The 21,418-nt window shown below is 47.6% G+C and overlaps 1 protein-coding gene across 1 annotated transcript; it reads right to left on the reverse strand.

Annotated features, from left to right (window-relative positions):
• Positions 1 to 9,419: 9,419 nt before the first annotated feature.
• Positions 9,420 to 10,985, reverse strand: LOC122127362 (tripartite motif-containing protein 60-like). The gene has a single exon (XM_042701993.1). The coding sequence runs from the start codon at positions 10,981 to 10,983 to the stop codon at positions 9,865 to 9,867; it is 1,119 nt and encodes a 372-aa protein (XP_042557927.1). The 5' UTR covers positions 10,984 to 10,985; the 3' UTR covers positions 9,420 to 9,864.
• Positions 10,986 to 21,418: the final 10,433 nt, after the last annotated feature.

Consider the following 21,418-nt stretch of genomic DNA (forward strand, 5'->3'; position numbering starts at 1 on the left):
TGATAATTATTTAAGAAGCTCTTCTGGGATAAGAGGTGGTGGTCAGGGGGTGAGGTTGATTGGGATATATTATAAATGTATAAACGTGTCACAGAGCACCCCGGATCCCTTGTACAACTGATGAGGCTAATAAAGAGACACAGTTCATTGTTGTCATCTGCCTCAGTCTCATGCTTCTGGGACCATAATTTTCTCCATCAGGGAAGAATCAGTGGAAAGTGCTAAGCATGAACGTGGTGTGTGTGTGTGTGTGTGTGTATGTGTGTGTGTGTGTTTATGCCATACTCAGGGCTTGAACTCAGGGTATTGTCCATGAGTTTCTTTTGCTCAAAGCTAGCACTCTATCCCTTGAACTACGATGCCCCTTCTGGCCTTTTCTGTTTATGTGGTACTGAGGAATTGAACCCAGGGCTTTGTGCCTGCTAGGCAAGCACTCTACCACTAAGCCACATTCCCAGCCCAAAGATGAAGGGCTTCTGATCTGGGTTTTTTCATTCCTGTGGGGCTGGGGATAAAAACCAGGACTTTCTTTGTTTCTTTGTGTATGTTAGCTAGTGTACGCTATTGAGCTACACAATCTCATACCTTTTCTGGTTCAAAGCAGCCTGGGCAGTAAATTCAGTGAGACTCCTATCTCCAATTAGCCATCAGAAAACCTGAAGTGGTGCAGTGGCTCAAGTGGTAGAACGCTGGCCTTGAGCGGAAGAGCTGAGGGACAGCGCCCAGGCCCAGAGATCTTCCTGCTCCAGCTGATTGAAGTGGTGATCCTCCGGTTTCTGCATCCTGAGTAGCTAAGATTTCATTTGTTGATTATCAGCACCCAGTTTTTTTCTTCTTTTGGTCAGTTATGTGGTTTCAACTTTGATGGAGATAAGAGTCTCAGGGACTTTCGTGCCCCGGGGAACTTTGAATCATGATCCTCAGCTCTCAGCCTTCTAAGTAGCTAGGATTACAGGCCTGAGCCACTGGCATCCAGCTGCTGCTGCTGCCGCCGCCTCCTCCTCCTCCTCCTCTTTCCTTCTTCTTCTTCCTTCTTTTTTTTTTTTTTTTTGCCAGTTGTGGGGCCTGACCTCTGGGCCTGGGCGCTGTCCCTCAGCTCTTCCGCTCAAGGCTAGCGCTCTACCTGAGCCACAGCGCCACTTCCAGCTTTTTCTTTTTATGTGGTGCTGAGGAATTGAACCCAGGGCCTCATGCATGCAAGGCAAGCGCTCTACCACTGAACCACCTTCTCAGCCCTTCTTCCTTCTTTTTTATGCTAGTACTTGTGCTAGAACTCAGAGTTGGGGCATTAGCTTTCTCTATGCTGGTGATCTACTTGAGCTATACCTTTACTAACCACTTTTTGGTGGTTAGTAGCCACCAGTGCCTGGCTTTTCTTTTGTCTTTTTTTTTTTTTTTTTTTTTTTGAGATAAGGCTTCACTATATAGACCAGCTCACTAAGATTGCCTACAAATGTGGTTCTGCCACTGCCAAACAAGTACATGGTGTGTGCCACCATGCCTGGCTCCAGCTGATTGTGTGTACCAGTCCTGGGGTTTGAAATCAGGCCTGGGTGCTATTCCTAAGCTTTTTTGTTCAAGGCTCCCACTCCACCACTTGAGCCACAGCTCTATTTCCTGTTTTGGGGTAGCTATTGGAGATAACACTCTCAGACTTTCCTGCCCGGGCTGGCTTGACCTGAGATCCTCAGATCTCAGCCTACTGAGTAGCTAGAATTATGGATGTAAGTCACCATACTTGGCTTTTGCTTTCTTTTTTCTTTTTAACATTTGAGGGCTGCCCCTGGTGTTGGTGGCTCACGCTAGTGGAGGCTGAGAGGCTCTGGAGGCTGAGATCTGAGGTGCTCTGTTCCAAGTCAGCTTGGGCAGGAACATCCTTGAGCCTCTTCAAGAAACTACCAACAGGGCTGAAAGATGGCTCAGTGGTAGAGCTCTTGCCTTGCATGCCTGAGGTCCTGGGTTCTATTCCTCAGCACCACATAACCAAAAAGAAGCTGGAAGTGACGCTGTGGCTCTAGTGGTAGAGCGCTAGCCTTGAGCTGAAGAGCTGAGGGATAGTGCCCAGACTCAGAGTTCAGGCTCCACGACCAGACCCCCCACCAGCCCCGAAAAAACAAACTACCAACAGAGCCAGCAGTGGAGCTGGCTCAAGTGGTAGAGCACTAGCCTTTGAGAAAAAGAAGCTCAAGGACAGCACACAGGCCCTGAGTTTGAGCTCCAAGAACAGCAGCAACAAGAAAAAAGACTGCCTGAGGGGAATGAGGGGCAACCTCTGAGGCTCCCCGGGGCAGGGAAGTAGGACAGTCGGTAGTGGGTGGTCAGGCTGTACCATCAGGCACCTGCTCTGAGGAACTGGCTTCCCCTGGATGCCTGCCACTTGGTGCCTTGGGGACAGTGTTGAAAACCGCACTCTGCAAAGGGGACAAAGCTGGTGGGAAGCAGAGATACTCAGCCATGGTGAGGTTAGAGTCAAGTCAAATCTTAGCAGACCCAGCAAAGATGGAATTAAAGTCAAAGGATTAATCAAGGGACTGGGAAGGTGGCTCAGTGGTAGAGCGTTTGCCTTGATTGCATGAGGCCCTGGGTTCGATTCCTCAGCACCACAAAAGCAGAAAAAGCTGGAAGTGGCACTGTGACTAAGTGCTAGAACACTAGTCTTGAGCTGAAGAGCTGAGGGACTGGGTCCAGGATCAGAGGTCAGGACACATGACCCACCAAAAAAAAAAAAAAGGCTTATTCAAGACTTACAAAAGTATAAACATCATGCTAATCCACAATGCACACTATTCACCTAGTCAAATCCCAACAGTGGATGTTCCTCCCTGACCTGTCCTTCTCTCCCTGTGGCCCACCCTGCCCCAGGGAGAAGACACCACCCTGGTGTGGGCGTGGCCTCCATACCCACCCTCCCATCCAGGTTTATATAAGCTAGGGCCCACCAGTCAGCTGCCAGTCTGTGCAAGGCTGCAGTTGAGGTCCATTCTGGGAGTCTGTCCTGCTAGAGCCTCTGAGTGAGCTCCCACTCCAGGTAAGCAGGAAGGGGGCACTAGGTGGGTGTGGCCAGCACTGTTCTTAACCCAGGGGAACCACTGCAGATGTTACCTGAACTCAACTTTGATTACTTATAAAAATGACTATTTGGGGGCTGGGAATGTGGCTTAGTGCTAGAGTGCTTGCCTAGCCTGCATGAAGGCCTGGGTTTGACTCCTCAGCACCACAAAAACAGAAAAAGCTGGAAGTGGCCCTGAGGCTAGAAAAGTCTGTGGGACTCTTATCTCCAATAAACCACCATAAAACTGAAAGTGCCTTTGGCTCAAGTGGTAGAGTGCAAGCCTTGAGCAAAAGAAGCTCAAGGACAGTGCCCAGGCCCTGAGTTCAAGCCCAGGATTGGCAGAAACAAACAAAACCCCCCAAAGTTACTATTTTTACTTCACATGGAATTATGCATATTTCAATACATAGTGATTGGGTCAGAGCAAATGAGAGTAATTGACTTATCTAGCAACTTAATATTTGCTGGGGGCTGTCCCTGAGTTTTTATGCCCAAGGCGAAGAGCTGTATTATTTCCAGCTTTTTGGAGGTTAATTGGACATAAAAATCTCAAGGACTTTCTTGCTCAAGTTGGCTGGAAATGTTACCTTATTGTTATTATTGATTGACTTATTGGTTGGTCATGGGGCTTGAACTCTGTGCCTGGGCACTGTCCCTCAGCTCTTCAGCTTAAGGCTAGCACTCTACCACTTGTGCCATAGAGACACTTCCAGTTTTCTGGTGGTTTATTGGAGAAAAGAGTCTCAGAGACTGCCCTGGATCTGCAATCCTCAGATCTCTGTCTCCTGAGTAGCTAGGATTATAGGCCTCAGCCACCAGTGCCTAGCTTTTTTGTTTTTCTTTTTTCTTTTGTAGGTCATGAGGCCTGAACTCTGGGCCTGAGCACTGTCCCTCAACTCTTCAGCTAAAGGCTAGCACTGTACCATTTGAGCCACAGTGCCACTTTCCACATTTTCTGCTTATGTGGTGCTGAGGAATCAAACCCAGGGGCCCCATGCATGCAAGGCAAACACTCAACCACAGAGCCACCTTCCCAGCCCCTGTGGTTATTATTATTTTCAGATACGAGTATCAACCAGGAAAAAGAGTGTAGGGACTGTGAATTTGGTTTATTGATAGAGTGCTTGCCTAGCATGTATGAAACACAGGATTGGATTCCTCAGTACCACCTAAACAGAAAGAACTGGAATTGGCACGGTGGCTCAAGTGGTAGAGTGCTAGTCTTGAGCAAAAGAAGCTCAGGGACAGACCGAGGCCCTAAGTTCAAGCCGCAGGACTGGCAAATAATAATAATAATATTAATGTGTGTATGTAATATATAATTTTGTGTGGGTTCTGGGCCCTGTCTCTAGGCTTCTTTAGAGCCAGAGCTCCAGTTTTGGCTTTTGTTTTGTCACAGACTTTCTCCTGTCTAGGCTGGTTACATATTGAGCCACACAAGTGTGGGTCCAATATCTGATTTTTTTTTTGGTGGGGGGGCAGTCCTGGCACTTAAACCTAGGGCCTGGGCACTGTCCTTGAGCTAATTTTGCTCAACCCTTGCCCTCTACACTTGGGCCACAGTACCACTTCTGGCTCTTTTTGTTTATGTGGTACTGAGGAATTGAACCCAGGACTTCATGCGCGCTAGGCAAGTACTCTACCACTTGAGCCACATTCACAGCCCATTCAAGATATGCATTTCTGAATGATATATATGCTCCTCAGTGCTTTGTCCTACATTAGTTTTTTTCTGTTTCTGTTGCAGAAATCTGATCAGAATCATAATCACAGTTGAACTGCTTACATGCTTGTTCATTTGCATTGATTCTTCACATTTTCTGCTTCCTAGGAAACATGTCATAGCCAAACATGAGTTGACCTCAAGATCATGTCTGGGGACCATCCCTCCCCAGCAGTTGCTTGCAGAGCTGAAGGAAGGAGGCAGCCACCGCCTTGTGCAGGGTCACAGCCTCATTTGAGCTCCTAGAGGACGTACTGAGTCTCCACCAGCTCCTTCCTAACCATGGCCTGCCCAGCCTCCTTGGCTGAGCTCCAAGCACAGGCCACCTGCCCCATCTGCCTGGCTTACCTGAGTGACCCGGTGACCACTGAATGCGGACACAACTTCTGTCACTCCTGCATCCTCCAGTGTTGGGAAGGTCTCCAAGACACCTTCCCCTGTCCCACCTGCCTCCACTATTGTCCCAACGATGTCCTCCATAGCAACACGCAGCTAAGCCACCTGGTTGACATTGTCATGCAGCTGGCAGGTTCTCAGAGCAAGAGGAAGCTGTGTGAGCAGCACGGTGAGGTCCTGGGCTTGTTCTGTGATGATGACCTGCAGCTGTTGTGCGCCCAGTGCAGCGCCTCTTCTGATCACCACCAGCACCACCTCATGCCCATCAGTGAGGCCGCAGCAGCTCAGAAGGAGAAGCTGAGCGACTACAAGAAGCACCTGAAACGGCAGGCGAGAGACGCCAAGACAGAGTACCAATGGCAAATTTCCAAGTCCATTCAGCTGATTCCTAAGATACAAAAGTGGAAGGAGGAATTGCAATCGGAGTTTAGACATTTTCAACACTTTATGAGCAGCCAGTGCTCGGTGAACATCAGCCGTCTATATTATGACGAGAAAAGGATCGAAACCCAGCTGCTGGCCAACACAAGTGAGATCTTCGAGCACCTCACTATGCTGAAGAGTCTACTGAGTGAAATGAAAGAGAAGACTCTACAAGCAGATGTAGATTTGCTGAGAGGGGTTAGGAGCCTTCAGGAGAGGTACACAGACATCCACCCCCCCAGAGTGTTTTCCTATGAGTTAATGGAGAATAACCCTTTCCCTCCACATTATTTTGGCCTGGAGAAGATGATGAGCACATTTCGGGTGGATTTGACATTCAACCCTCACCCTGTTCTGAAAGTCTCCCAAGATAGAAAGACTGTGACATTAGTGGGACAATCAGATCCTGCTTTTGAGGCAATGGTCCACACCCAGGAGAGACTTCAAAATGGAAGGTTTTTTTGGCAAGTAGAGGTGAAAGGCTCAGGGCAGTGGTCCATGGGGGTGTATGAGGAATCTGCCTCCAAAGATTTGATGGTACCCTGCTTTAAGCGGGAAAGCCATAATATTACCCAGCATACACAATCCAGCTTGGTGGATAGGGTTGGTGCCTTTCTAGATTATGAGCTTGGAGAGCTTTCCTTTTATGATTTGAAATGTCGATCCTGCCTTCATGTTTTCACTGCTAAGTTTACAGGTGTACTTGTGCCATTTTTCTCTTTGAGATGTATTTCTCCATCCTTTCTTTCTATCAGTTTTGACTAGAGGAATGATGGACTGGACTGGTAGCCGTTTGTGTGTGTGAGTGTGAGTGTGTGTGTGTGTGTGTGTGTGTGTGGTGTTCTATGTAGAGCACTTGGAATGTTTGGTACCCCTTGTCTGCTCCTGTACTGCCCCACAGTTGGGTGAGATGATGACAAAGGAGGGGTGCTGATTCTACAAGCATTGGTAGTGCTTGGAGAAGGTAGGTCCAAACCATGGGGCCCCTGTTGGTGCTGAGTTTAACCACCCTGTAATCTCCAGAATAGCCCCTCTGGGGGCTTCTTGCCCCTTGTGGAGTGGTATCACATTGGGCCTATTGTGGGAGGGGGGGAGGGACGGACGGAGGGAGGGAAGGAAGGTGGGAGGGGTGCTCCCTATAGGCAAGGCTTTTCCAGCTGCTGTCATGGGAGCTCTTTTGTCCCCTTTTGTGGCTGCTGTGACCTGTGCCTCAAAGATAGCAAAGACTGCGGTTCCGCTGGCCACAGACACAAGCACACATGCTCCCAGCGCAGTGAAGGGGCTTCTTGAACTGTAGCCGTGCACAGAACACAGGCTGCTCTTTCTGGCAGCACTGACCTGAGCTCCTCAAGAGCTAATTGGCTTGCTGTATATTCTGCACATTGTATGCTGTATCTTATGTAATGTTGTATATTATGTACATTGAACTATGTCACTGGAGGGTAGGGGTGAGGGGGAAAATGATGGGTGACATTGAGCAAGGTGCTTTGTAATCACAACCTGACAAATGGAATTGGAACATCTTTGTTTAGCTACTTAATTTTTTTTAAAGAGTTCATTGGTTTATGTAAACAAGGAGAGAAGAAAGACATGAAGGTCCATCAAAGGCTCCCTAGAAAAAGAAGACCAAGCCAGGAAAGCAGGGCACCAGTCTGGGCTCTGCCTGAGGTCCTAGCTACTTGGGATGACACCATCCAAGGGTGATGATTTGAAGCCAGTATGGGCAGACCAATCTACAAGACTTATCTCCAATTTACCATCAAAAATCCTTTTATCCGGACCTTGGAAGGTGGCTCAGTGGTAGAGCGCTTGCCTTGCATGCCTGAGGCCCTGGGTTCGATTCCTCAGCACCACATAAGCAAAAAGAAAAAAGCCAGAAGTGGCTTTGTGGCTTAAGTGGTAGAGTGCTAGCCTTGAGCTGAAGAGCTGAGAGACAGCGACCAGGCCCTGAGTTCAGGTCCCACTACTGGAACCAAAAGAAAACTTTACAACTTGGGGAAAATTGGAGAGGGAAGGGATGGTAGGGGAAAAACAAAAGAGGATGTAACGATGCTTGATAGGAAATGTACTCATTACCCTATTAACTGTAACCCCTCTGTATTTTTATAATAAAAATGTATTAAAAATGAAAAATGCCCAGGTGTATTTAAGCAATGCATATAAGCTAATAAAAATATATGTAATAAACTTTGGCACTGTGGCTCACATAGTAGAACACTAACTTTGAGCCAAAGAACCTCAGGGACAGTGCCTTGTCCTAAGTTCAAGCCTCAAGACTGCCCCCCCCCCAAAAAAAAAATTGGGAATGAAATCTGTTGAAATTGTTTTTAAGGAGACAGAGGAATAAAATACAGTGAGCTCAGGGGCAGTACACAGGCTCCAAGTTCAACCCACATGACCCCACCAAGCCCCGTAGCAAACAGTGGCTGGGGATGTAGGCTTGCCAAGCTAGGACTTGCAATGCCCTGGGTGTGACCCACAGCAGGTGGGGTAGGCAGAAGAGAAAAAATTGGAACCTGGAAGGGTGAGTCACATTTTTCTGATTTAATTTCTTCTATTAGCATACACTTTTACCATAAGTATACATACTTACACAATGTATTCCATATACATATTCCATCCATCATTGATCTCCCTCTCACTCATCTCCTTGTCCAAAACAGTTACAACAGATTTTGTTCTGTCTTCATATATGCAGACTCTTTACTGGACCATACTCATGCAGCAATTCTTGCATGTTAGCCCAACTCTTCCGTTAACAGCCATCTTCCCAAATAATTTAGCTCTACCCGTCCAGACAACAATATGGTTAAAAGTAATGAATTAAGCCTGGTGTCCGTGGTTCATACTTGTAGTCTCAGGAGATGGAGATTTGAGGATTATGGTTGAAGCGAGCCCTAGCAGGAAAGTCCTGCTAGACATTTATCTACAATTAATGTACCTCCTGCCCCCCCCAAAAGGGGACAATGAAAGCTGGAAGTGGAGCTGTGGCTCAAGTGGTAGAATGCTAACCTTGAACACAAAAGATGAGGGACAACGCCTAGGCCCTTGAGTTCAAGCCACAAGACTGGCACACAAACACTTAGGAATTGGGTATTGGGTACTGATTGCTCATGCCAGCAATCCTAGCTACTCAGGGGGGCTGAGATCTGACAATCATGGCACAAAGTCCAATGTCCAGCAGCTCATACCTATAATCTTTGTTACTCAAGAGACCAAGATTGGGAATTCACTGCCAACTTTGGGGAGAAAACTCCATGAGACCCCATAAAAAAATAACTAAGGCTGTTGTAGAAGCATCACTCAAGGAGGACTGCAAGGCTGAGATCTGAGGATGGACGTTCAAAGCTAGCCTGGGCAGGAGACTGTGAGCTTAGGGGCAGCACCCAGGCCCAGAGCTCAAGCCCCATGACTGAAGGAAGAAAAAAAGCAACATAACTACAGATTGATGGAGGAATATTTATTTATTTTTTGGATTAAACCCAGTGCTGATCAGTCTCGCTATGCAGTAGCCAACCTCTGAAGTAATTCCCCCAAGCCTTTGTTTTCTGTGACACTGAGATTTGAATTCTGGGCCCTAGGCTCACTAGGTAATTGAGTCATACCTCCCCCACTTTTTCTTTTGGTTAGTATGGGGCTTGAACTCTGGGCCTGGGCGCTGTCTTTCAGCTCTTCAGCTCAAGGTGATCGCTCTGCCACTTGAGCCACAGCACTACTTTGATTTTCTGGTGGTTTATTGGAGATAAGAGTCTCTCAAACATTCCTGCCCAGGCTGCCTTTGAACTGCGATCCTCAGATCTCAGCCTCCTGAGTAGCTAGGATTACTTGTGTGAGCCATCTGTGCCTGGCGCTCCTCCCCTACTTTTTCTTGTTTGAGATGGCTCTCACTATATAGCTCAGCTTAGCCTTAAACCCAGGATCTTGCTTCAGCCTCTGGAGTGCGAGATTAGAAGTGGAAGCCATTGTACCCATCTCAAGGTTTAATTTTTTTTCAAAAGAGAAAATACATAAACATTGAGAACAAAAAAAAAAAATCCCCAATATTTTATTGGAAGCTAGTGTTCCTTAGTTATCTATAAAATAGATTCACTTGAGGCCGTGCACTTGAGTCATTTTTTCAGCCCTTATTTTTTCCTCCCCTTTTGCTGGTTATTGGATAGGGTCTCTTGAATCCCAGCTGGGCTTACAGATGTCATGTCAATTGTTGATTACATGAACTGGCTCCGATATGTCAAATAACAGAAAAAGAGTCTTCTAATCTTCCAATAATTCACTCAGAATCTGTTACAGTACAGATTTTAAGGGGTTTACTATCAGTTCCAATGTAGAAATAAGGCAAAAGTGCTTCATTAAAATGATCATTATTGTAAGTATGGAGAAGAGATCTATCATCCAAATTGTAAAAGGAAACCTCACCCATTTCAATGTCTAAAAACACGCCAATCTTACTAGGAGTTACTTTTGGCAAGAGAGAGATTCTTTTAGGACCCAAGGCAATATAATTTGACTCAATACACCCGCTACACCGTCCTACTGCCCATATTCCATCCTGTTTTAAGAGTTGTTGTTTCTGATTCTTTTTCCTCCTGGGAAGAGACTCTTTACAAACACCCACAATCCAATCACTCTTGTCTTTCACATCTACCTCCCAGTACTGCCTTCCAGAATTATATGCCCTAGAGCCCAGAACAGCTGGGCAGAGAAAAAATCTGCTTGCTAGGGGAGGCAACTTCTGTCTGAGTCCATATCGCACAGTTTTCCTATCTTCTGAGATGCTGAGTCTGCAGTGTGCTGTTTCAGGGTCTAGAATCACATCTGCTTGAAAGCACTTGACAATTGGGTTGAGGCCTGAATATTGTGGAGGAAGCCAGTTTCCAAAGTCTTCAAAGGTGAATGAAAAGTTTCCTGGGCTCTTCAAGCATCGATAGCTGTCATAGACATGTTTAAGGTCTGTCAGCAATTCCATTTCTGACTGTCCATACTTCCTCTCCACTTCCTTCAACAGACTTCTCACTGAGGAGGCGTGCTCTGAAGTTTTGGCGAGGCTTTCCTTTAGTTTCGCTAAATTAACTATTTCTTCTTCTTGTAATTGCTTAAGAAGAGCCTCCTGTCGGTTTTCAAGAAACAACCTAAGATGTTCAAATTCAAAGTGTATATCTTTCCTCCTTCGCTCTACCTTTCTCTTCAGTTCCAGGGGTCTGCTCACCTGCAAAGCTAGCACTTTCTTCACTCGCTCCATCCTGTCTTTGTATAGCTCCATGGAATATGCTAGTTGTTTCCTATGCAAGCACGCAGCCTTCTCTATGGGCCAAACCCGGTGATGCTGGTGATTAGTGGAGCAGCACTGGCGACATAAAACCACCAGGTCCTTCTCACAGAAGAAGGCCATGGCTTCTTTGTGCTTCTTACACATGAGCTTCCCTTCTAGTGTTTTCCTCTTGCTTCTTCTAGTGGGGAATAGCTTAGCGATCTTAGTCAAGCTACCCAGCTGGAGATTGCTTGAGAATTTCCTTTTCGGACAGTCAAGCTGGCAAGAAGGGCAGGGGAAAGTGTTCTGTGTGCCCTTCCAGGACAACCTGATGCAGGGCAGGCAGAAGTTATGCCCACAGGGCATGGTCACGGGGCTTCTGAAGTATCCCAGACAGAGGGGACAGCTAGCCTCAGCTTGGAGGTCTTCCAGAGCTGTTGCAAACTCCATTGAGTCTGGAGCAGAGGCAAGGCCCAGGGCCATGCTTCTTTTCATAAGGCCTGGTCCTCCGGATCTCTACAGCCTGTGGTGCTGAGGAAACATGGACACTCTTCCCTGGATCTTCCACAAGGCTCAGCTTTCATCTTCACTGGCTTGCCACACTGGTGTCAGCCTCCAAAAACATGTTTAAGAAAAGAGAATTAGGACGTGAAATAGGTCTGGAGTCAGGCTGGGCATCAAGTGGGAGAGGGGAAGGAGGGCGAATACAGTTATGACCTGCAAAATGCAGGCCTAAGTAGGAAATTTTCCTGAGTAGGAAAATTCCAGCAAGAGAATGAGGCTCTCAGTTCAAGCCTGATACCAGCATCCCTGTGAAAGGGCATTGTAGCTGGGCGCTGGTGGCTCACACCTGCAAACACAGTTAACCCAGAAGACTGAGACCTGAGGATTGCAGTTTGAAGCTAGCCCAGGCAGGGAAGTCTGTGAGACCCTTATCTCTAATTAACCACCAAAAACCTGGCTCACGTGGTAGGGTCATAGCCTTGAGCAAAAAAGCTCAAGATCAGAGGATCCTGAGCTGGAAATGCCAGCCTGGGCAGGAAAGTCCATGAGACATTTTTTTTTTTTGGGTCCGGTCGTGGGGCCTGAACTCTGGGCCTGGGCGCTGTCCCTCAGCTCTTCAGCTCAAGGCTAGCGCTCCACCACTTGAGCCACAGCACCACTTACGGCTTTTTTCTTTTTGCTTATGTGGTGCTGAGGAATCGAACCCAGGGCCTCAGGCATGCAAGGCAAGCGCTCTACCACTAAGCCAACTTCCCAGCCCCTCCATGAGACTTTTTAATCTGTACATTAACAATGAGAAAACTGGAAGTAGCACTGTAGCTCAAGTAGTATAGTGCTTACCTTGAGCTGATGAGCTCAGGGACAGTGTCCAGGCCTAGAGTTCAAGCCCCATGACTAACAACAACAACAACAAAAAGCTCAGGATCAGTGCTCAAACACTGAGTTCAAGCTCCAGGACTAGGGCAGACACATGTGCGTGCGTGCGCGCGCGCGCGCGCGCACACGCACACACAGTACATTGTATACACAAATAGACATGCTAAAACCCCCTTAACAACTCAATGATGCTATACATTAAAAAAAATCTGTACCTTAGCTCCAAGGTCTGCTTCCAGAATAGTTCAGGGTCTAAATGAAGCTTACTGCATATCAGAACACATCATCTATGCAGCTGTTCACTTTAGGTCCCAGCAGATCATTACTTCCTATGGATGAGAAGACATATTTAAAAGTCTGACTGTATAATCACCAATATATTAAAGCATTTAGAAAAGAATCAAGCTTGGCACCACTGGTTCATGCCTGTAATCCTAGCTACTCAGGAAGTTAGCTGTCAGGAGGCAGCTAACTCCTAAGGATCCTAGTTGAAGCCAGCATAGGCAGGCAGGTCCGTGACTCTTATCTCCAAGCCCTGAGTTCAAGACCCAGAACCAGCACCAGGGAAAACACATACAAAAAAACCCCAAAAACAGGGACTGGGAAGGTGGATCAGTAGTACAGTGCTTGCCTCGCATGCATGAGGCCCTCGGTTCGATTCCTCAGCACCACATAAGCAGAAAAGGCCACAAGTGGCGCTGTGGCTCAAGTAGTAGAGCCCTTGAGCTTTTTAAAGAGCTGAGGGACAGCGCCTAGGCCCAGAGTTCAGGCCCCAGGACCAACAACAACAACAACAAAAGTGAGAGGAGAGAGAGAAGAAAAAAGGGAGAGGGAAAGGGAGTAAGAGGGAGGAAGAGAGACAAGAGGTGGAGGGAGGGAGGGAGAGGGGGGAAGAGGGGAGGGAAACGATACAGGTGCCAACCTGGGCAGAAAAACCTGAGAATTATCTTCAATTAACCTCAAAAAACTGAAAGGAGAACTGTGACTCACATAACAAAATGCCAGCCTTCAGCAAAGAAGCTAAGCCAGAGTGTAAGGTCCTGAGTTCAAATCCCAATAGCATTTATGCACACACACAAGAAAAATTTGCCCTTATTTTCAAATTACCCATCCATACCAATTTTAAGTGAATAAAGTCCGTCTATCAAGCTTGTAAGCCACTAATAACACTAACCCACAAATATAATACTTTCCCCTTTCCCACATATGACTACATACTCTGTCCACTCTGTTCTCCCTGCCCTTCTTTGTAACCCCAGAACAATTAAGAGTACTTGTATGGCCGGGCGCTTGTGGCTCATGCCTGTAATCCTAGCTACTCAGGAGGCTGAGATCTGAGGATCGCAGTTCAAAGCCAGCCCGGGCAGGAGAGACCGTGAGACTCTTATCTCCAATAAACCACCAGAAAACCGGAAGTGGCGCTGTAGCTCAGGTGGTAGAGCGCTCGCCTTGAGCTGAAGAGCTGAGGGACAGCGCCCAGGCCCAGAGTTCAAGCCCCACGACCGACAAAAAAAAAAAAAAAAAGAGTACTTGTATGGGCAAAGCTATGACATGCGAAAGTTCTAGCAAGTTCTTTCACTACAGATGTCCTCTGACAAACAGTAATTTACACAAGATTCTCAAACTCAAGACTTGGGGCAGCACCTTTGGCCTGTGTAAGCAAAAGCAATCACAGTAGGCTCTAGGTGGCAGTGTTTAACAATACAAGACTAACAGATCTGATACCTGGCTTCTCCACTACTTCCTGGAGAAACTAGGATCCTTTTCATTTCTTTGACCTATAAAATGAGAGTTACAACAGAATATGGAAATAGTAGTTATGTGGCCTTTTTTCCTCCTTGGCCACAGGAGCTTTCTATGTTAGATATACTGGAATCTGGTCACAAACAAGGTCCCTACATTGCATTTGCTCACGTCAGCTTTGTCCTTAAGACTATCACAACAATTGATCTTCCAGCTTGGCAGCCTATTGTTTCTGGATAGTTTAACTTCACTACAACTCTTCCCTTATTAGGATGATTACATCTTTCCTCATTTAAACTTGCCACCCAGGTGTTTTGGCATGCCGGATGCCAGCACTTGGGAGGCACAGGTAGGAGGGTCATGAGTTTGAAGCCTGTAGGGACAACATACTGCAATGGTCTTAAAAAACAAAGAAGCCAGCCAGGCGCTGGTGGCTCATGCCTGTAATCCTAGCTACTCAGGAGGCTGAGATCTGAGGAGCACAATTCAAAGCCAGCTGAGATCTGAGGATCATGGTTCAAAGCCAGCCCAGGCAGGAAAGTCCATGAGACTCTTATCTCTAATAAACCGCTAGAAAACTGGAAGTGGTGCTGTGGTTCAAGCGGTAGAGCGCTCACCTTGAGCTGAAGAGTGCAGGGCCAGAGCCCAAGCCCAGAGTTTAAGCCCCACGACTGACAAAAAAAAAAAAAAAGAAGAAGAAGCCAGGTGGTGGTGGCTCACGCCTGTAATCCTAGCTACTCAAGAGGCTGAGATCTGAGGAGCACAATTCAAAGCCAGCCTAGGCAGGAAAGCCCATGAGATTCTTATCTCCAATAAACCACTCAGAAAAGTAGAAGTGGCGCTGTGGCTGAAGTGGTAGAATGCTAGCCTTGAGCCGAAGAACTGAGGGACAGCGCCCAGGCCCAGAGTTCAAGCCCCATGACCAACAAAAAACACAACAAAACAAACAAAAAAACCAAAACAGAGAGCCAGGCGCTGGTGCCTCATGCCTGTAATCCTAGCTACTCAGGAGGCAGAGATCTGAGAATTGCAGTTTGAAGCTAGCCCAGGCAGGAAAAGTCCCTGAGACTCATCTCCAATAAACCACCAGAAAACCAGAAGTGACACTGTGGCTTAAGTGGTAGGGAACTATCCTTGAGCTGAAGAGCTGAGGGACAGCACCCAGGCCCAGAGTCAAGCCCCAGGACCTACCAAAACACCCAAAAAACCACCAAACATGCCGGGCACTGGTGGCTCATGCCTGTAATCTTAGCTACTCAGGAGGCTGAGATCTGAGGATCGAGGTTCAAAGCCAGCCCAGGCAGGAAAGACCTTGAGACTCCTATCTCCAATAAACCACTAGAAAACTGGAAGTGGCACTGTGGCTCAAGTGGTAGAGCGTTAGCCTTGAGCTAAAAAGAAGCTCAGGGACAGTGCTCAGGCCAAGTTCAAGTCCCAGGCCTGACCAAAAAAAAAAAGTCTTCTATTCTTAGCTTATCATTCAGATCCCTCTGTCTCAACTTTATCTGCAGATGACCCCTTAACACTTGTCTCTTCCCGTTTTAAAACACAGGTGTCATGTCCACCATGCTCTGCATTGAGAGGGTACTCACTGCCTAGACTATCTTTCCCCCATGTCTTCCCTCAGTCCAAGTTTTGCTCTGGAGAATAACAGCAGGATGGCTGTATGGTAAGTGTCACTGCTATGCTAAGGGTCTTCTACATGGCTAGATTCAAATGTACCAGCAGAACAGTTCAGTGAGGCGGGAGATTAATATTCTCATTAGAGGTGTAAAAGCCCACAAGGACTTGCCCTGTCCTGTGGCAGTATGCTGACATAAACAACTACCAGCATTATCACTGAACCCATGCCACTCCTTCAGACTCCTACACTATCCTATACAGCTTTATTCCTTTCTTTTTTGGCCAGTCCTGGGGCTTGAACTCAGGGCCTGGGCTCTATCTCTGAGACTCTCTGTGCTCAAAGCTACTGTTCTACCACTTCAGCCACAGTGCTAACTTCTGGCTTTTTCTGAGGAGTTAATTGGAGATAAGAGTCTTGAACCACAATCCTAAGATCTCAGCCTCCTGAGTAGCTAGGGTTACAGGCCTAAGCCACTGGCGCCCGGCTTCCTAAATAGCTTTCTGTATCTACATCACAGAATACATTTCCTATTTGATATGTCCATATTTGCTCATATTTGATTACACATTCTGGCACTTCAACAGCAGGAACAGATAAAACACACGTTGGGAGCTAGAACTGTGAAGTAATAACATCTCTCTCACCTTATGAGTGCATATGAAAAAAATACCGTAAGGCACACGTCATAATGTCTGACATTCAGCACCCGCACAACAGAAAAGTACGGCAAAGGCCCATGCCATGTTGGACATGGCAGCAAACACTGGTAATTACAGAGCTCGGGGAGGCTGTAGTAGAGGATCACAGGTTCAAGGCCAGCTTGGATACGCTTGGAGTCCTCAGGTCAATCTCTAGCACTGCAGAGAAGGGTTACAAAGCCGGGTGCTTGTGGCCTGTAATCCTAACTCAGGAAGCTGGGATGTGAGGAACAAGATTTGCAGCCAGCCCAGGCAGAAAAAGTATGTCAGACTCTTATCTCCAACAACTAGGGAGGGAGGGGAAGCGAGAAGCCGAGGCTCCAGAGATGACATGGTCACTCAACCTCGTCAGGTGCTTACTGAAGACGGTGCAGATGCAGGGAGGTGGTGGGTTGCAACCCCAGTCCCAGAACCCCCGTTCCCAGCCCTGGCGGGGCCCTTCCGGACTCACCTTCCCGAGGCTTGCCCGGGGCGCAGGCCCACCGTCCCGGGCTCCCGGCCTAGGCAGGGCCTGCCCTTTCCATATGCGCTTCCTGGCAAGCCAAGGCGAGGGCTGGCTCTTCCCCGGACGCCGGGACTGCTGGAGGGAGCATGCATCACCCCGCCCCGCTGGTCCCACCGCGCGCTGACAACTTACCTGGAAGCCAAGGCCCGGAGTCCGGAAGGCCGCGCACGAGGACCGCAGGAAGGACGGAGCCCTCTCACCACCGCAAGCGCTCGCCTTCCGAGTTATCTCACTAGGCTCTCTCGGTGATTGGCTCATCTCCATAGACTCTCGAGCGGTGATTGGTAAGCCTACCTATAGAGGGCGGGGATTGGGGTTGCGCATGCTCCCTGGTCCCGGTAGCGGGAAGCACGTGAGGCGACTCGGCCCGGGCGCCGGTTGGCGACTCGAAGATCCACGTCAGGCCGCCGGCTAGTTGGAAAGCTTCCCACCACCCTCTCCCCAGACTCCCAGTAGCTCTGCCTGCGGGGTAGGTAGGAGGAGGGTGGGTCGTGAGAGAACTGCGGCCTGGACGGTCTGCATCTCCATGGTGAGCGGGTGGGGTCCCTCCTCTCTTTCCCCGGATGTGGCCGGCTGCCGGCCCAGGCTCCCGGGGCCTCGGCTGGGAAAGCGGCCGGGGAGGCCGACGGGGTCGCGGGGAGCAGGGAGGGGCGGGCGGTAGAACGACCCGAGGCACACGCCTGTAATCTCAGCTACTCTGGGAACGTGAGATCTGAGGATCTAAGTTCGAAGACGCCCCGGGGCAGGAATGAGACACTTACCTCCAGTTAACCACCCTGAAGTCCGGAGTGGAGCTGGCTCCAGCGGTGGAGGGCCGGCCTTGTGCTGTAGAGCTCAGGGCCGGCGCCGCGCTCGGGGTCAAGCCCTGGGGTCAAGCCCTGAGGCCAAGCCCTGGGCCTGCGCACGCTTGCAGATTTGAAATTTCAGGATGGCTGGAAACAGATCAGCTCTTTCCATACCTTTAAGAGATCTAGGGGCTGGAGCCATGGCTCAAGTGGTAAAGTGACTGTTGTCTGTGTTTGCCCTGTATATTGAATAAAAGTGGCTTGAGATAGAAACTCTTTTATTTTTAGGGTATAATTAAACAGTTTGGCCTCCCTACTTGATAAAAAACCTAATTAACATAGCCTAATTAGGGCTGGGAAGTTGGCTCAGTGGTAGAGCGCTTGCCTTGCATGCATGAGGCCCTGGGTTCGATTCCTCAGCACCACATAAGCAAAAAGAAAAAAGCCGGAAGTGGTGCTGTGGCTCAAGTGGTAGAGCGCTAGCCTTGAGCTGAAGAGCTGAGGGACAACGCCAAGGCCCAGAGTTCAGGCCCCACAACCGAACCCCCCCCCCCCCCCCAAAATAGCCTAATTAACATAATGATGGTTGCACATTAAGTTCTTTTAGACCGGTGTGAGGTTTTCTGTTGTCCTTGTCCTGTTCCAAGTGGTACTGGGACTTGAACTTGGCCTGGGGTTGGGAAGGAAAAACTGGGAGAGAGGGAGGGAAAGGATGACAGGTCCAAAAAGAAATGTACTCAAGCTGAGCGCTGGTGGCTCACGCCTGTAATCCTAGCTACTCAAGAGGCAGAGATCTGAGTATCCTGGTTCAAAGCCAGCCGGGGCAAGAACGTCCTTGAGACTTATCTCCAATAAACCACTCGGAAAACTGGAAGTGGTGCTGTGGCTCAAGTGGTAGAGTGCTAGTCTTGAGCTGAAGAACTGTGGGACAGTGCCCAGGCCAGCGTTCAAGCCCCATGACCGACAAAAAAAAAAAAAAGAAAAAGAAAAAGAATGTACTCATTACTTGACTTACTTAACTATAACCCCTCTGTATATCACCTTTAAAGTAACAATTTTTTTTGTAGGGGGTGGGAGGTCCGGTCGTGGGGCCTGAACTCTGGGCCTGGGCACTGTCCTTCAGCTCTTCAGCTCAAGGCTAGCGCTCTACCACTTGAGCCACAGCGCCACTTCCGGCTTTTTTCTTTTTGCTTATGTGGTGCTGAGGAATTGAACCCAGGGCCTCATGCTTGCAAGGCAAGCACTCTACCACTGAGCCACCTTCCCAGCCCTAAAATAACAATTTTTAAAAGAATTAAAAAATTAAATACACTTAATGGAAAATAACCCACGAATATCAAATCATAGAAACATTTAAGTTTTTTTTTTTTTTTGGTCCGGTTGTGGGGCCTGAACTCTGGGCCTGGGCGCTGTCCCTCAGCTCTTCAGCTCAAGGCTAGTGCCCTACCACTTGAGCCACAGCGCCACTTCTGGCTTTTTTCTTTTTGCTTATGTGGTGCTGAGGAATCGAACCCAGGGCCTCAGGCATGCAAGGCAAACGCTCTACCACTGAGCCAACTTCCCAGCCCGAAACATTTAAGTTTAAAGCATGCAGAGTTAGACAACTTGTCTGGTCTCCCATCCATCTCTCTAGTGAAAATAGGACTCTTGAGCTGGTGGTAGAGTACTTGCCTAGCAAGCATGAAGCCAATCCCCACCACCACCAAAAACAAAACCCCCAAAACATCCATCTGAACTCATATACGCATATAGATGAATATTTTGTTTTGCCTAGGATTTAGTCTGGTATGCCACTTTTTGCAGATGTGTCATTCATTGTCTTTTAGTTTTGACAGACTTTGAGAGGATCTTTGTCCTTGATGTGGTCATTTTGAAATAACCAGATCTGCAAAAATAGATATGTATGAAGGCTGAGTCTTAAATACCTCAATTAAAAGGAACAAACAGTGGAAATAGAGATAAATAGTACAAACATTCTAATACGTTCTCTAAGCATTTCTCGTATAAAAGACAAGAAAAACTCAAATCATAGGGGATTTTATTGAGTAATTGCTGAAGTTGTAGGAACGGAAATATAGGACCAATTAATTACATAGCAAACCTGTTTGTTTCATTGTTGATTTTGGTTTTGGTTTTTGGTGCCTGTCGTGGGGCTGGAACTCAGAAACTCAGGCTCTGAGTTTCTTTTGCCAAAGTATAATAGAACTCTACCACTTGAGCCACAGCTCTACTTCTGGCTTTTTTGTTAGTTAATTGGAGATAAGAGTCTCAAGGATTTTGCCTGAACTGGCTCTGAACCTCAGTCCTGTCTCAGTCTCCTAAGTAGCTAGGATTGGAGGCCTGAGCCACTAGCACTCTGCACAAAACTGATTCCCCCCCTCCCCCCATCATGGGGCATGAACTCTGGGCCTAGGCACTGTCCCTTAGCTCTTCAGCTCAAGGCAAGCTCTTTACCACTTGAGCCACAGCTCTTTACCACTTGAGCCATAGTACTTCCTGTTTTCTGATGGCTTATTGGAGGTAAGAGTCTCATGGACTTTCTATCCCGGCTGGCTTTGAACTGTTATCCTCAGATCTGTCTCCTGAGTAGCTAGGATTACAGGTGTGAGCCGCTGACACCTGGCTCAAGCCTGGTTTTTAACTGTTCTTTTTGTAAATTTGTGCTTTAAATAAAATTAGGACCGTATTGCATGAGCTTATCTGAACTGTATAAAGTTTTTTTTTTATATAAGATATACAAATGAATACATGTTTGGGGCAAATATAATTCACAATAGCTTATATTTCTACTCAGAGGCACTAATGGAAAGTAATCAAAATTTATCTAGAAAATATTCTACAATTTCAACAATAATATCTAATGACTATGTAAGGCATTTTATCAAAACTTTTTGTTGTTTTGGTTGGTTGTAGCATTTGAACTCTGGGCCTGGGCGCTGTCTTTGAGCTCTTCAGCTCAAGGCTAGTGTTCTACCACTTTGAGCCAGAGTGCTACTTCCTCAAACATCTTTTGTGTGTAGATTTAACTACAATATTAAAAATTATAATATTTATATAAGCACCTTCTATTTAAAAAAAACACACAATTTTTTTCCTTTTGATGCCAGTCCTGGGGCTTGAACTCAGGGCCTAGGCACTGTCCCTGAGCTTCTTTTGCTCAGGGCTAGTGCTGTATCACTTGAGCCACAACACCATTCCGTAGTTTATTGTAGTTAAGAGTCTCATGGACTTTCCTGCCTGGGCTGGCTTCAAACTTTGATCCTCAGATCTCAGCCTCCTAAATAGCTAGGCAGGGGTGAGTCACTGATACCTGGACTCCATCCAAAAGTTTTGAGGATCTTTTTTCTGCCGGGGGGGAGGGAAGGGAAGGGAAGAGGTTGGGCATGGGGCTTGAACTCTGGGCCTGGGCACTGTCCCTCAGCTCTTCAGCTCAAGGCGAGCTCTTTACCACTTGAGCCACAGTGCCACTTCCGGTTTTCTGAGCGGTTTATTGGAGATAAGAGTCTCACAGACTTTTTCTGCCCTGGCTGGCTTTGAACTTTGATCCTCAGATTTCAGCCTCCTGAGTAGCTAGGATTACAGGTGTGAGCCACTGGCGCCCGACTTCTAAAGTTTTAACCAACTTTCATAGGGAAATAAGATCCATGATATGGTCACAGTTTCTAGTTAAAATTCTTTGTTTTAGCAAAATCGTGTGTGTGTGTGTGTGTGTGTGTGTGTGTGTGTGTGTGTGTGTGCGCGCGTGTGCGCGCGTGTGTGCATGTGCATGCACACTCACACACACTGATACTAAAGCTTGAAGTCAGGGCCTCTTGGTCTTGCTTGACTTTTTCAGTCAAGG

This window comes from Dipodomys spectabilis, unplaced genomic scaffold, assembly GCF_019054845.1.
Source record: "Dipodomys spectabilis isolate Male_0828 unplaced genomic scaffold, ASM1905484v1 ptg000009l, whole genome shotgun sequence".
Lineage (NCBI taxonomy): Eukaryota > Metazoa > Chordata > Mammalia > Rodentia > Heteromyidae > Dipodomys > Dipodomys spectabilis.

Bases quoted from the DNA above. Each gene is read 5' to 3' on its own strand.
- LOC122127362 (XM_042701993.1), bottom strand. From the start codon at position 10,983: ATGGCCTTCTTCTGTGAGAAGGACCTGGTGGTTTTATGTCGCCAGTGC.